Below are 16,845 nucleotides of genomic sequence, written 5' to 3'. Positions count from 1 at the left end.
ATCTTTCAGTTGAAAGTAGCACTTATAACCAGAGCCCTGCACCTTCTTAAATTTAGAGGATTTCTAGATTAAAAACAAACTCATCTTTTGGGTGCACTAGTACCAGTAGTACAGTAAAACCTACAGTAGATATATCAATACTTAGATATAATGCAACTGGCATTTGTTTCCTGAATCCCCAGAAACCCTAGTAAGCTGGCTATGTAGGTATACATCAGTTTGCGATCACTTGCAATAAGGTACAATAACTCAGCCCTGCAATTTAAGTTTTTGGTCCCACTTTTGTATTTTGGCAAAGTTTCACTGTTTTTTAGGGAGGTTATCTATTTTGTCCAAGTGTAGGACACGCTTCACTCAGCTACTATTTGTGCATGAAAAAAAAAAAGGCTGACCAGAGTCTTCTGGCCCACTGGAGAACACAACTACCAATAGAAAGCACAGTTCTCTCGAGGTTTTCTAGTACAAGAATCAAGACAAAATAGGAAGATCACAGACTTTTCTGCAAGCTTAGCCAGTTCTCTGTTAGTCCCTATCAGAATTAGAAAAGTGTATCAGTCAGGATCCAGAAACCACACCTTAGTTAATTACTAAGTAAAATCTTCTTAATTGTTTAACTAAAAGGGTAAAGAGAGAATCCTAAGGTTATCACAAAAGTAGCAATGGCAGGAAGCAATAACCATCTTATGGCTAAGGGAATAAAATGAAGAATTTGGAATTATTAAAACTTAGAAGTTTGGAGGAGGGGTCACGCAGTGGTGAAACTCGGAAGTCTGAGGATGAAGTACTGCTTGCCTGGTGCTTGCTCCTCTGAGCTTGGGGGTGGTGAGTGTGTGTTTGTGTAGGGGTGTGTGTGTGAGAGAGAGAGAGAGAAAGAGAGAGAGAGAGAGAAAGGAGCTGGTTCTGCTAGTGTTGGGAAAACTGCAAACTGCATTCAGCTGTTATGGGCAGGAACTGCTGCCGGTGGGGTAAAAGAGTGTTGCTGGTGTGACACTCAAGGAAAAACAGTCAAGGAGCCCACAGAGATGGGTTTGGATCTAAGAGATAATCGCTACACAACTGGCATGCCCACAGTCTCCAGCTTTCCTTGCCAGATTTGAAGTTATAATTTGTTTCCTCCATTCATGAAACGAAGCTAACAGGAATACCCACGTCATAGATTTGGACTGAATGAGACTTTGAAAGCTGGTAGCATCTTCATTATTCAGACAAAAGACATTTATATACAGTCTTGAGAATTAGTCCCCTCTGTCACTAACGCTAGTGGATTTAGGAAGATAACCACTTTGAACCTCAGTTTTTCCATCAGCAAGATAGGAAAGCTATAACTTCTGTTTGTTCATAGAATCGTGGAAATATAAGTTAAAACTTATGAAAATATTTTGATAAATGTGAGACATTATACCAGTGACCAGGATTTATAGATTAATTCCTTGCTTTCCTCAAAGTACAGACTTTGAAGTAGGACATTATTTAGAATTCTAACTCCATCATTCACATCAGCTAGATTATCCAATTTGCTGGTATAATAATGTTCCCAGTACTCTATAATCTTTTATTTCTGTAGAATCAGTAGTAATGTTCCCATTTTCATTTCTGATTTTAGTAAATTGAGTCTTGCTTCTTTTTTCTTAGTCCATTGAGCTAAAGGTTTGTCAATTTTGTTGATCTTTTCAAAGAACCAACTTTTGGTTTTTTCTATTTGCTTGGTTGATTTTGGTTTGATTGATTCTATTGTTTTTCTATTCTCTATTTCATTTATATCTGCTCTAATCTTTATTGTTTCCTCCTTCTGATAGTTTTGGATTAACTTGCTTATCTTTTTCTAGTTCATTTAGGTGTAAAGTTATTAATGTAAGACACTTCTTCTTTTTCAGCTATAAATTTCATCCTAAGCGCTGCTTCTGTTGCATCCATAATTTTTGGTTATCGTTTTCATTTTCATTCATCTCTTTATATTTTATAATTTCCTTTTTGATTCCATCTTTGACACATTGGTTGCTTAAAAGTATGCTGTTTAACTCTGTAAATTTTCCAGTTTTCCTTCTATTATTTTTCATAGTTTCATTCCATTTTGGTCAAAGAAGATATATTGTATGACTTTTTTCAGTCAATTTTAATTTATTGAGACTTGTCTTGTGGCTTAATATATGGTCTATCATGGAGAATGTTCTATGTGCACTTGAGAAAAATGTGTATTCTGCTGTTGGACTGTTCTATGTATGTCTGTTAGGTTTAGTTGCTTTATAGTGTTGTTCAAGTGCCCTATTTCCTTACTGACCTTTTGTCTAAATGTTCTATCCATTATTGAAAGTGAGGTATTATAGTCTCCATCTATTACTGTAGAACCACTTGTTGCTCCCTTCAATTCTGTCAATATTTGTCTAATATGTTTTGGGGTTTTGCTGTTAGGTATGTATATACTTATAACTGTTATATCTTCTTAATGTAATGATCCTTTTAAAAATATATACTGTCCTTTGTCCTTTATAACAGTTTTTGACTTAAAGTCTATGTTATCTGATATTAGTAAAACCACCCCAACTCTTTGGTTAGTATTTGCATGGATATCTTCTTCTGTCCTTCAATACCTAGAGCCATAAAAGAAAATACTACTTTCCCAGTCTTTGCATCTTAGCTCTATGCTGGGGCACTTCAATGCTAAGTCAGGCCACCTATGACTCTGCCTTAGCCTTCTTCTCCTGATTGTGTGAAGCCCAAAAATCCACCACAGGCACAAACCTAGGATTCTCTCAGTTCTCTTCTGTGCATTTGTTCAGTCCTGGATATGCTTACTGTACTCCATTTCCCCCAGGATACACCATGGCCCTTCTCAGCCCTTATTCCCCCAAGAAACTTCCTCTTCAGCCTCCTCCTTCCTGGGCTTTTGGATCTGTTTGCTGCTTTCCCTGTCTGCTGTTCCTTGCCCCAGGTAGGCTCAGACATGTGTGTCTTTACATGTGACAACAACTTGCCACTCAGGAAGGCAGCTCCATCCTGAGTCGGGGGAGCAAAACAAAAGTCAGTCTCTGTGTCAATCCCTCGGGGAATCAGCAGACAGATCAAAATGCAAAGCCTCAGTATTAAAAGAACAAGGTCCATGTTGGCTTTCTGGCACCAGTAAGCTGCACCAGGAATGCAGGCTGCCCTCCCTACAGCTGTTGCTGCCATGCTGGGAAATGCAGGGTGGTATGGAGATGAGTGAAAAAGCCACAGTTCTCTCTTACCAAAATTCTCCTGCCTTTTTCTTCATTGAGCAGTATCCTAGTAACTGTAAAATTCTGGATTAAGTTCCAGAATTCTGAAAAAGCTGATTCTATCAGCCCTTTCCAGCTTTTGATTGTTTCAATTGGAGGGGCTGATTTTTGGAGAGGCCTACTCTGAATTTTCTGTGGCATTCATTCTAGGTGTGTTTTTCATGTTTATTTATACTGCTTGGATTTTGCTGTTTCTGGTCTATATATTCATGTATTTTATTACATTGGGGGACTTTTTTAACTGTTATTCCTTCAAAAATTTTTTCTTCTTCATTTTCTCTCTCTACTCCAATTTCCTTTACATACTGTCCTACAAATCCCTAAAGTGCTCTCTCTCTCTCCGTGTGTGTGTGTGTGTGTGTGTGTGTGTATGTGTGTGTGTGTGGTGTACACAGAGCTTTCAGCATCTCATATTGATCTGCCTTCAAGTTTACTGACTTGTCTATCATTTCTATCCTATTGTTGTCTCTCCAATTAATTTTTAATTTCAGATACTTTAATTTTCAGTTCTAGCATTTCCATTTTTCCTTTTTTTTTTATATTTCTCCTCCAAGATTTCCTTTTTTTTTTTTTTTTTTCGGTACGTGGGCCTCTCACTGTTGTGGCCTCTCCCGTTGCGGAGCACAGGCTCCAGACGCACAGGCTCAGCGGCCATGGCTCACGGGCCTAGCCACTCCGCGGCATGTGGGATCTTCCCGGGGCACGAACCCGTGTCCCCTGCACCGGCAGGCGGACTCTCAACCACTGCGCCACCAGGGAAGCCCCAAGATTTCCTATTTTTTTCATTCATTATAAGAATATCTTTCTTTACATTCTTGAACATCATTGTATTAGCTGCTTTAAAATTCTTATATGTTGACTACAGCAATTGAGTTTTATTTTTCTCTTGGGAGTGAGCCACATTTTCTTTTTTCTCTGTTTTGAATCCTGAACTCTATAATCAATTCTATTTCTCTCCAATGTTGATATTTGTTTTTGTTGCTATTGTTGCTTCATCAGGCACTTAAGTTGCTGGACTAAAAATACAAACTCCTTCCCTGCAAATGGCAGCTCCTTAGATCTCAGTTCAGTACTTTTAGCCATTAGCTGTTGTATCAGTTTTCTATTGGTATGTGACAAGTTTCCACAAACTTTCGCTTCTTAAATTAATAAAATATTTATTTCACACAGTTTCTGAGGGTCAGGAACCCAGGAGGTGTTTAGCTGACTTGTTCTATCTCAGAGTCTTGTATGAGACTGCAGCCAACCTGTTGGCTGGTGCTGCAGCCAGGCTTGATTAGGGCTGGTGGATTTGCTTCAAAGCTTATTTATGTGGCTACTGGCAGCAGGCTTTAGTCCCTTGCCATATGAGCCTCTTTATGACATGGCAACTGGTTTTCCCCAGAGCTAGTGATATCAGGGAGTGAGACAGAATATACTTAAGTCAGAAGCAGCACACACTCCAAGAAGCAATGAGCAACTCTAGTACCCAGATCTTGGTTTCTAAATACCTTTCTTCACTAAAAGGAACGAGGTTCCTTTAATTTTGGCTAAAATAATATAACCATAAATATATAAATAGCACAAAGGCAAACTTTAGGCCAGTTCCTCTTAAAATGATTACAAATTCTTACTTTGTCAGTTATCACAGTTTTACTTTTTATGTCAGGTTTATGTTAGATTAAGGTGTTTTTTTTTATTAAAGATCAAAAAACATTTTTTTAAGATTTTTTTTTTTGCTGTGGACCATTTTAAAAGTCTTTATTGAATTTGTTATAATATTGCTTCTGTTTTTATGTTTTGGTTTTTTGGCCGCGAGTCATGTGGGATCTTAGCTCCCTGATCAGGGATCAAACCTGCACCCTCTGCATTGGAAGGTGAAGTCTTAACCACTGGACTGCCAGGGAAGTCCCACAGATTAAGGTGGTTTTGAAAAAAATTATGTTTAGGGAAGTTGGAGCTTAATCTTCACTCCTTGAGGGTGGACCAGACTTCGTAACTCAGTTCTAAAGAATAGAGTATGGAAAGGAGAAAATCAAAACATTACATTGGAGAAACCTGGAAGACACTATTTTAGCCAAGGGATAACGTTTAACATGCTAGTGATGTCTTGTGGATGTCAGGTATCTCTGATGTGATGAGCACTTCACCTCTGTGGTATTCTTTCCCAAAACCCATAACCCCAGTCTATTCATGAAAAAATATACCAGATAAACTCATATTAAGGAATAGTCTACAAAATACCTAACTTGTACTACTCAAAACCATCAAGATCGTGAAAAACAAGGACAGGCTGAGGAACTGTCACAGACCAGAAGACATAACTGTATGCAGTGTGCTATCCTGGAATGGATACCGGAACAGAAAAAGGACATTGATGGAAAAAATAATGAAATTCAAAAATGTCCAAAGCTTATTTAATAGTAATGTGCCAATGTTAAAGTTTCTTCGATTTAAAAATGTAATACAATAATGTGAGATGATAACATCAGGGAAAACTAAAACTAGATGAAGAGTATACAGGAACTCTACAATTTCTGCAACTTTTCTGTAAGTCTGAAATTATTGCAAACAAAGTTTATTAAAAAAATTACCATCTCACTTACTCTGTAAAGTCATTTCCTGCATTATAAGAGGAAAGCCTCCTTCTCATTTTGTCATTCTCTGTGAGAAAAAGGAATCATTGCTCTGTTTCTATACTTTCTCCTTTTCATTCCTAGCAAGTGGACAACAGTAAGAACTTATGTTTTGCCAGCATTGTGAGGCTCCTCTGATACTTTGTCAGTGAGACACAGTAGATGCCCTTTACATAGTTGTTATTTGTCTCTATAGTTTTCTTTTACAGAAGGATATAATTCAATTATAATTTTTTTTCTACTAGGAAATAATCTGACAGCTCTGCCTAGCGGTATCTACAAGCTTTTTTCACTGAAGGAGATAAATTTTGATGATAACCCTTTGCTGAGACCTCCAATGGAAATCTGTAAAGGAAAACAGTTGTATACTATTGCACGCTATCTACAGAGGGCAGATGAGAGAGATGGTAGGTGATGAGTGATTGGCTAGCTTACAAGTCATTTTCTGGCATCTATAAATTAACAAATAGTTTGCTTTAATCAGAGGCTTTCAATCTGGCAGAGACTTTCAAATATTTATCGTCTACCCTTTTCTGAAGGCTAGGAGTTTATTTTGGTAATTTTGATTATTTAACCTGGGTCTATACAATTTGAACCATTGAAAACAGGTAAATTTAAGTCACAGGTGAGCTGCTTCCCACCTACTGGCCTCAATGTACTCCAAGAGATTTTTTCATCATGGTTGTGGCCAAACTCAGAGAATCTACATACAGATTTTTTTATCAGTTCTGATCACCATATGTAGTTGTTCTAAAAGTTGTATTTTGCCTTAAAGGAAGTTCATAGATCCTTTACATTGATGCCAGTCAGTTCTTGGCTCATTATGATCACCTGTCTGTAATCCTTGGGCAGTCTTCATTCCTTCTGTTTTTAAGAGCTCCTTTGGTTGTTCCTGATTACTTCAGAGAGCGGGTCCATTTTCTTTAAATGCCCTTTCACCGGACCAGATGGAGACTGGTTTCTCCAAGCCTTTGGGATGGAAGTTTCACTAACCAGTTCTTTCCCTGGGTTTGGGTTCCCAACAACTAACCTTTTTTCTGGGACTCTAACTTTGCCGCTCATTGTCAAACCTCAGAGTAGATTCAGATTTTGGTCCTCCAATTTAATGCCATATTTAAGTATTAAATCAATTTAATGATCCAGATTTGGGGAAAGAGAATATATACAACTATCAGGACCCTGTCTATGTAATCAGGAGGCTTATATCATCATAATCTTATAATCTATTGAGATGGTCACTAAAAATGTACAGTCCTCTGTAAGCCACAATATGTATGGCTACCATTCAGAAGCTTTTGCAAGATGTGGGCCTCACGGATGGAAGGAACCTAAGCAATAAAAAGTCACTGTAGGTGTTTTCTCTAACTTGCTAGGCAAGTTGGTTCTGCTAATTATCATAAAATAAGGGATATTTAATGGTAACTTTATTTTTATAAAACAAAGCTTTTAGGGGTTTCCAAGGATCTATAAAGTACTCCTGTTAGGTAACAGTACTTTAGAGAAGGTCTGTAAAGTTACATGATTGAACTTCCTTGTTAAAATTCTGTTACTCAAGTTCCTGAGGAAGGAAGATTCATGTGGTTCTAGCCTCTTTGGGGAAAGTTCAACAGGCAATGACAACAGATGAAAGTCAGCAAAAACAAGAGAATCCAAGCCATTTATCTCCTTTCTTTATTCCCAAGGGGCCTTCATACTGCAGGCTTGGCACCGAGAGAAATTGGAAAGGAAGTCATCATAGGAGATGTTAATTCTGCAATTAACAAAGAACATGGGGTCTCTTCCTTAAAATTTCACTTAGGAGATTGGATTTTCAATTATCTCATTAGCATAAAATCTAGCCTGAGGGATTAATGGTATGGATAAAAATTTAAAAACAGAAAGCATAGAACAGATTTGGGATGATTACAGAGGGATGGCAGATGACTGGTTCTTGAATATTCTCAAATTACCTTGGTTAACAAAAAGTGGATCTAAAAAAAAATGGATCTAGTTCAAATTACCTAGAAGCTTTTTTATAAACTAAAAATACTCTACTTATATCTAAGCCAACATTCATTAAATAAGTGATGTGAATATAAAATAAGCATATATATATATATATATATATATACCATATTTATAGTAGATTTGAACTTGGTTTCTCAGGATGGTACCCAAAGGAGCATATTAAAAAGTCAGAATTGAAGGAAGGAGCTAAATTCATTTCAAATCCTGAAAGAATTAAAGGGTTTGATGATCACCTTGAAGTTGCTTATAATATCCTTTTAAATAGACATTTTATATTATTTATGTTTAGGGTTATTCAGATTTTAGAAGAAATGGAATAAATGGTTCAAACTTCAGTTTGTGTGTTAGAGCTGCACTTTAGTTTTCAATCTTATTTGATATGTACATCTTATAGCAGCACAGAAGTAAAAAACCTAGCTATAATATTAACTCAGAATAGAGTATGTTTTTCAAAAGAGATGACCTAAATTTTCTTTTATGTTCAAATGTAGAGAAAATCTTAGCAAAGATCTTCAAGATAGTTGCCAACAATATTACTGAAACAAATTTTCAATTTTTGTGTCAAAAACTAAACCTGGCAGTCACAGAAACTAAGTCTACAATGAGGTATGTATGAATGACAACATGTAGTATAAGCTTATTCTCATGTTCTGATTTATATCATATTGATATTACATGGTTTTGAAACATTCATATTAACATGAACTCTACTTTGCTGTAAAAGACTGATTTTAGTTTATTATATATTTGAGATCCATATGGGTATAGTAGTTTTAAGCAAGTACTCTGAGGATAGACTGCTTGGCTTTAAATCCCAAATAGTTTTGTGATCCTGGATAAGTCCCCTAACTTACCTGTGCCTCAGTTTCTTTACTGGTAAAATGGATAGACTTATCTAAGAGAGCTGTCATGAGATCAAGTTATAAAGCATGTAGCATTGTAGCAGTAATATACTGGTTTATAGTAAACAGTCCACAATTATTTTGAGGTCTTGAGTAAATCTCTGTTAGAATCAAATGTTAATTGAATTGTTGATTTTCTTCAAGGAAACAAGGGATGGCATGGGACTAACATTCACTTACTATGTATGTGCCAAACTCTGTGCTAAATTTTTATATAGACTATCTTCACCAATTAATTTAATCCTCACATCACTCTGGTAAACTAGGTTGAAAACCTAGATATATAATACTGATGTAGTTTAAAACAGTGTTATTAATTGATAATTAAAATTATTATTATTTCAAAATTTTCAGCACTGTTTCATTAAGTGAGAGAGTCCACCGAACACTTGATAAGTGGAAAACGGAAAATAACAACTTGTCAGTAACCACTGCTGCTCTAAGAGACCAACTAACTCGGGCACTAACTATGATAGGAGCATATGAAATTATGGACAAAATAACAGCTTTAAAACTTTTTACATGTGCAATTAAATTCTGAACAGTGTATCCAGAATAAGAACTGAGAACTTATGATGCACTTATATAATTGAAACTGGATACAAGAGAATTGCACGTCATGTTTCTTTTCATGTATTCCTAAGAGATGATGACAATTTATGGCTACCACTCTAGTGTCATCATAATAAAATATTGCAGACACCATTTTATGTATTTATTCTGTTGCCTCTCTACCCTTACTTCAGAGATACAGATATAAAGAAGCTGTTCTTAAGCTAATATAAATCCTTAGGCACTCTTATCCCTACTGGAAAAAGTTTAAAAATAGAGAAGGATTGGAGACATAGGCATTATACTTGTCAACCAATATTTCATGTTGCACTTCCAAAACAACAACAAAGACAATAAAATAATATGGTGCTTAAATCCAACCTGCAAGATTAAGTCCTTTGTTTAATTTGGTCTCACATCACAAAGTTTCTGTATCTTTTAAGTAGAAAGTTATCTTATAAAGTTAACAAAAACTGCACTATGTCTAGAATATTCTTAAATCACTTGGAAACCCAATACACTAGTTTAAGTGAGCAAAAAGTGAAGAATACAGAAGTATCATTAGTTTCACACGTGGCTGGTGTGATGGTTAATGTTCTCAGCTGGCGGCAAGGTACTTCCATAGAACATTGAAATGGGAAGGATCTTGGAAACTATCATTTTACAAATAAGAAAATTAAGACCTAGAATAACTAAGTGATATAAACCAGGTTCTCTACCCTTCGTTCAGAGATACAGATATAAAGACCAGAAAATTTTCTAGGGGAAACTTTGGTCTGAAGAGAGAGAGAGAGAAAGCTGGATAACATCAGAACAATGAAAGCACTTTCATTGCGCCCAGCTCTTATCGTCTCTTGCCATATTGCTACAACAGCCTTTTAAACAGATGTCCTATCCTATAGACTCACCCAAACCATACTGTATTTTGCTGCCAGATTTATCTTTTAAAAACACAGATCTAACCATATCAACCTCCTGATCAAAATTTAAAATTATTTCTTTTATAGCCTAGATCTCTCCATTCTTTCCCCGTTATTCTCCAGTCAAGCCAAGCTTTTCGAAACTCCTCAAATATGCTATGAACTCTCATTGTCTCGTTTGCCTTTATTCTTCTTTCTGCATGGAACATGTTCTCCTTTTCTCTGAATACCTACCTCTCCTGGCTAATTTCCCTAAGGCATCTTCCCTAAGACTTAGCCCAGATCATATCCTCTCCCCTCTCCCTGAGAATCAAATCTTGGAACAAAAATAAGATTTGCAATGTAATTACAAAAATATCTAGAAAATAATGGTTATGAGAACTTATTTCTTTAATAATTATGCTATACATATATTATACAATAATATTCATAACATTAGTAATGAAAGAATAAAAGCAATTTGAAATAATTAAGCATATACTAGAGCAAAACATGACTCAACGACCAAATATATTAAAGCTATGACAGGCGAAATTTAAATCTCTAATATAGCAGCCATATTAAATACTGTAGTTAACTGTGTGTTCATGTTGGTACATGACAGAATCTGCCACTTTGCAATTGGACTTCCTCCTCTCCTATTTTTGATGAACTTGATATTATATCAATATCTTGGAAACTGATGTCTAGATCCTGAAAGATTTCCCATAAAACATTTTTTGTATAGTTACATTTTGTTTTTTAATTGGTCTGACAATTTTAGCTTTTTGATTTGAGTATCTATTTCCATTTAATTACTGATATCTTGGGGTGGGTTTTTAAGATATATTCACATGCCATAACAGTCATCTTTTATTTTTTAAGGTGTATAATTAGTTGAGTTGTGCACCTTTCACCACCATCTAATTCCAGAATATTTTCATCACTTCAGAAAGAAACCCCAGGCTCATTAGCAGTCACTCTCCATTTTCCCTTCCCCCTGGCCCCTGGCAACTAATGATCTGCTTTCTGTCTCTATGGATTTGCCTACTCTAGATGTTTCATATAAATGGAATCATATAATACATGACCTCTTGTTGGAGCATGCATCAATATTTTATTCCATTTTATGGCTGAATAATGTTCTATTGTATTCTGTTTATCCATCAGTTGATGGAAATTTGGGTTGTTTCCACGTTTTAGTTGCTATGAACATTCATTTACAAGTTTTTGTTTAAACATCTTTAAAAAATTATTTTGGGTGTATAACTAGAAGTGGAATTCCTGGGTCATATGATAACTCTATGTTTAACTTTTTGAGGAACCATCACATGGTTTTCCACAGTGGCAGAACCAATTTCTATTCCCATAAGCAATATATGAGGGTTTCAATCTCTTCACATCCTCTCCAATACTTGTTATTTTCATTAAAATTTTGTTTTTTACTAAACACATCCCATGACATGGTATCTCATCGTGATTTTTTTTTTCACTGACAAGAAATTTTATTTCTTTTTAATGACATTAAACACAACTGCTACAAGGGGAAAAACATGATAAAGAGGAGGCACCAAACTTCGGTTTCATAATTGATCCTGACAACAACCAAAGTAAATTGGGGTCCACATTAGATGCAAAACTACAGGTTATTTCAGGCTCTTTACTTACAAGTAAACTATGTAAACAGCACATTCATACTCTGTATTGTCAAGACCCCTGTGGGGAGAAGGTCATCACAGATGAAGAAGGCTAGGTAGGCAGTTAAATGCACACAATGCTTATGGCAAATAAAACAACATGGCAAGAATTCTACATGAAAATTAGACTTAGAGGCCAACACCAAATATGAGATATGTAGCTTTTAAAAACAGATTAAAACTCTAGATTCTACCCACTACCATCTTTAAGGCAAACATGCCTAATAATGAGTTTTCTTTGCCTTTGTTTTTCTTCTTAAAGAATACCACGTTAACCGCTAGGGAACAGTTCTCTCCGTCCCCAGTCTAACAGATTTAAGTAAGCTGCTAAAGCTTTGGAAAAACATAATTATTTGAACAAAGACAAAATGTGATTGTCACATTTTCTCGTTAACCCGTCACTCATTTGATTTGGCAAAGGTGATGCTCCCATTACACATCAGTATTAAACCCTCCTGTACCAGGGAGGCAGGAACATGAGTCTTAGACTTTTGCCTAAGCAAGAGGCTATCCCTTTACTCCTTGGTTATCTGTGGGGAACAAGACAACTGCAACGCTAGTTATTCCAGTAACAATGAATTCTAACTATGCTATAGTTCCAAAGGTGGATGTCTGTCTGCCCCACTCCATCAAGCTAATTTACGGAAATGTGGAGAAGTGACTGATATAGGCAATGCCAACTGAAATAACAGATTTTGACTCTTGCCTTTGCACAGAACTTCCCCTTTGCATTTTGGTCCCAGATTCTAAACCAAATGTTGAAGGAAAAGAGAATCCTTGACTGGATAGAAATAGTTAACACTTGGCGATGTCTATCTAAGTTTACTGGTAACTATGACCAAGTTTCTCCCAAGTCAGTTTCTAAAGTAGGGCAGGATGTTTAAGATGGGTTACTGGCATACAAAGATGGGGCTTATGGAAGAACAAAACCAGACAAAGGCAGTGAGACCAGTATCACAGGCTGTGCTATAGCAACTAGGTACAACCTTCACAGAGAGTGAACAGCAGCACAAATGCCAGACTGCAAAATCTCCCGAGAGATGTCTAGAGCTGTCTGTAAAGAGAATAACAAACTCCTAAGACATCCATTAAGATAGCTGCACATAGCATTACCCTTAAGATCAGGTAATGTTTTGAGCACAGGCTTAATCAAAACTATTTTAGATCCACTTTAGTAGTTTTGTAAAACTGTACATCAGAGATTTGACCAAGTAAGGAGATGGTAACATCCTGGACCAAAAGGCACCTCTTATTAACTAATAATGGAGACAAAAGACAGCTTCTCCAAAGTCTCTCCCACAGGATGGAAGCTCACTGACTAATATGTCAACTCATACTTGAAGTTGGGGTTCAGCAGATGAAACTGAAGACCAACTGACACCTCTCAATAGCACTGCTTTCTGGCCTGTCCTAGAGTCAAGACTCTGGGTAGGTGGTTCTTCAATAATGAGTACAGTAAGGCTTTTCTTAAGAGGCATATCTATGTCTAACAGGATACAGGAATATGCTGGTAGAGCCCTAAGGTCACTGGGGAAAAAAGAAGGAAAATCCTTGAAGAAAGGCAGAGAAGGCAAACAGTCACAAGACTGCAAATCAACAGGGGTTGTTAGTCATCAACAGGGGTTGTTATTGCTATTCTTCTATTAGAGTTAAGATGTACAAGATTTGTAAACACTATTGTGCAAAATAAATTTAATGAAGAATGAAAAAAAAAGCCAAAAAATAAAGGCAGCTAGTAGGTACAAAAAGAAGAGAAGATTTACACTTTTAATTTGTCCTTTCAACTCTTCAGACGTGCTGGATTACCAACTTTTAAAATACTGACAGGTATTCGGAGATTCAAATAAAAAAAGTAAGAGGGGTTGCTAAAAGTGACTTGTATCCATTTATAAGTCACCAGCAATAATTAACACTGGCTTGCAGCCTGATAAAGAATCTCTTCCTCATAGGAGATTAAAAGATGATTTCTTTTGGGCATCAGAAGTAGACTTGCTTGAGCCTGGGTGTTTTGACTTAATGCTGGCTTTCAGGCGGTAGCCACCTTCAATTTAAATTAAAAAATTAAAACTATATCAACTCAACACTGCTTAAATGCATAGACACACACAAACAGGAAGGACCTTATACAAAAAATTTCAAGTCAGCAATGGGCATTTCCAAAAGGTGACAAGTTCTTTAAATAAAAATGTTGTGAAAAATAAAATTTAAAATCTACAAAGCACAAAACAGCAGAAGATGAGATGCTGCTCTGGACAGGACCCTGGATAGGGACCTTCATTGCTGATGGGAGGAGACAAATGGACTGTACAGGAAATCTGGTAGACGCTGGAACCGATGGTGGCTTCGCATGTTCCCGTCAACCCACTGAGTCAGACTGTATTTTTGCAGAGATTTCTGTTGGAACCAGGCATAGTTTCACCTGGTGAGGTCCGAAGGATGCTACAATTTTGGGTTCTGCATGTGATAAACGTGATCCATCAAGGCACACAGCTCCCCCAAGGTACCTTGGTTAGAGTCCACTAAGTCTTCTATATGAGCAATGACATTCCTGAGATAACTTTGCTTCTGCTTTTTAGATCTGATGGTGAAAATATCAGAATACTAGTCCTTGTTTTGGTTTGCAGAACAGGAATGACTTTGCCTAGTCTTTTTTCATGGACCTTCAGCTTCCCAGAATCCTTGTCAAGAAAATGTTTGTTTGATGAACTGGAAACAACTGGAAACCTCATTTCAAAACTTGATTTATGTGATCCATTTCTCCAGGATGACCCCGTATTAGAAGGAGTCTTTGAATGGTTCAATATCTGAGAGGTTACAGGTGTAGTTTTCTTACTGTTAGATATATTTTTATCAGAGACAGTTTGTTGAAACTTACTGTTTGAAGAAGGGAGTGGGGGCCCATCATAGGCAGAATTATTGGGGCTGATCCCTTCAGATTCTGTGAAAACTGTGCTCTCATTTAGGCTAAGACCATCTTCTCTCATCTCTTCTCCAAGGGAGGAGGGTTTTTCAGTAACTTCGGATGTATCATTCTTGTCCTTATCAAGTGCAACATCACAAACTGTTGGATCAAATGGTGCAACTGTAACTTTTATAAGATTCTTTTCTAGTGCAAAGCGTCTGTTCAATGGTTTAGTGGGAGTTGGTCCATGACCAGCTGATGTATTTAGTTGAGGTAGTTTGAAGAGGCCAGAGGTCTCAGCTTCTGGTCCCAAGCTATACAATGAATTTTTCTCTTGGGGAGTATCAAGTGGAATTTGACTCCCTTTCCCTCCCTTCTCAACATTCCTGCTGTCATCGTTAGACAAGCCACCTCCCCAAGTAAAGTGCTCATTTGATAGGTCATCATCCTTCAAAAGCTCCTGAATCTTCCTCTGTGAAACTGAAATGGCCATCATCTTTTCCATCAGACAGTTCCAGCAAGGAGTCATCCAATCCATCCTCATCCAAGGAATCCCAAGAAAATGGGGCATTGTCTTTAGGCAAGGTACCAGAAGATTGTTCAGAGGGCACTAGTGAGCACATCATACTGTGTGGAGCTGCTGGTGTGATCTCTGCCTTTGCCACGAGGCCAAATGGAAAAAGGGTTCAGCTCCTGCTAGCTGTTCCTTTCAGGAGACTTATCAAAATGATTGACTCCCACCTTCGAAGTTTGTGGTTGTCAAGCACAAGTATCACAGGCACTGGGGCTTAGCAGCCACATTTCTGAAAGAGAAGCTCTTTCTGAGCCACTACCCCTACTCTCCAACTCCTTCCAAAAGGTCTAGTACTGGGAGTTCCCAGGCAATCCAGTGGTTAGGATTCCACACTTCCACTGCAGGGGGCATGGGATTCCAAATGCTCACTGGAAGAAAAACATCATTACTTGCAAACTTTACTGTGAACACAGAGGGCCACTATTCTTCATAACCACTGAAAGCATCAATTCCTATGGCACATGACATCCACAGGCACAGAGCTGGCTCTTCTGAGCTTCTCTCATAGAATTTTCCAATAGGTCAGATTATTTTGAAGCAAATCCCAGGAATCACATCATTTCATCTCCAGAAGCCGGGCCGAAGCCTAGGTGAACGACTGCACCTCACTCTGCCCCATGCGTCATTTTATCCTCTCATTGTGATTTTGATTTGCAGTTGCCTCATGGCTAATGCTGTTGAGCATCTTTTAATGTGCTTATTGGCCATTACTATATCTTCTTTGGAGAATTATCTATTCAGATTCTTTGCCTATTTTTAAATTGGGTTATGTTTGTCTTTATTAAGTTGTAATAGCTCGTTTTGTAGTCTAGATACAAGTCCCTTATCAGATGTATGATCTACAAAAATTTTCTCGCATTCTGTGGGTTGCTTTTTCATTTTCTTGATAGTGTCCTTTGAAGTATAAAAGTTTTAAATTTTGATTAAGTTCTATTTACCTACTTTTCTATTGCTTGTACTTTAGGTGTTACATATAAGAAACCATTTTCTAATCCAAGATCATGAAGATTTACACCTATATAAGTCTATATTAATAGGGTTTTCACCAATGTAAATCCTTTTGCTCCCTCCAGTGACTGCATGTGGTTAGTTTTCAAAGCTACTGCAGAGGGAGGATGGGGAGCAGAGTAAGTTAAAACACCACTAAGCTTGCTGTTCTTATCAAGATACGGCTGCTTTTCCTTTTTTTTAAAAAAAAAATTTATTTATTTGGTTGCGCTGGTAGGGCTCTTTAGTTGTAGGAAGTCCCTACAGCGGCTTTTCTTTAATAAATCCTCCATGGGACTTCCCTGGTGGCGCAGTGGTTAAGAATCCAGCTGCTGGGCTTCCCTGATGGTGCAGTGGTTAAGAATCTACCTGCCAATGCAGGGGACACGGGTTCAAGCCCTGGTCCAGGAAGATCCCACATGCCACGGAGCAACTAAGCCCGTGCGCCACAACTAC

At 37.3% G+C, this 16,845-nt stretch overlaps 1 protein-coding gene and 1 pseudogene across 1 annotated transcript in view; one reads left to right on the top strand and one right to left on the bottom strand.

Annotated features, from left to right (window-relative positions):
• LRRD1 (leucine rich repeats and death domain containing 1) overlaps nt 1–9,670 on the top strand; it is a 14,728-nt gene extending 5,058 nt beyond the window's left edge. Inside the window, exons 3-5 of the mRNA XM_022585637.3 lie at nt 6,115–6,276; nt 8,368–8,482; nt 9,133–9,670. Of these exons, the coding sequence (XP_022441345.2) occupies nt 6,115–6,276; nt 8,368–8,482; nt 9,133–9,319 (464 nt within the window). The 3' untranslated portion in view covers nt 9,320–9,670. The remainder of the gene's footprint in view (nt 1–6,114; nt 6,277–8,367; nt 8,483–9,132) is intronic.
• LOC149748411 (S100P-binding protein pseudogene) overlaps nt 1–16,845 on the bottom strand; it is a 34,137-nt pseudogene extending 17,292 nt beyond the window's left edge.

The sequence above is a fragment of the Delphinapterus leucas genome, chromosome 9 (genome assembly GCF_059928025.1).
Source record: "Delphinapterus leucas isolate spDelLeu-1000000601 "Yukka" chromosome 9, BTC_Dleu_Yukka2, whole genome shotgun sequence".
NCBI lineage: Eukaryota > Metazoa > Chordata > Mammalia > Artiodactyla > Monodontidae > Delphinapterus > Delphinapterus leucas.
Note: the sequence above shows the minus strand (reverse complement) of the source record. Positions and strands in the feature narration are given on the sequence as shown.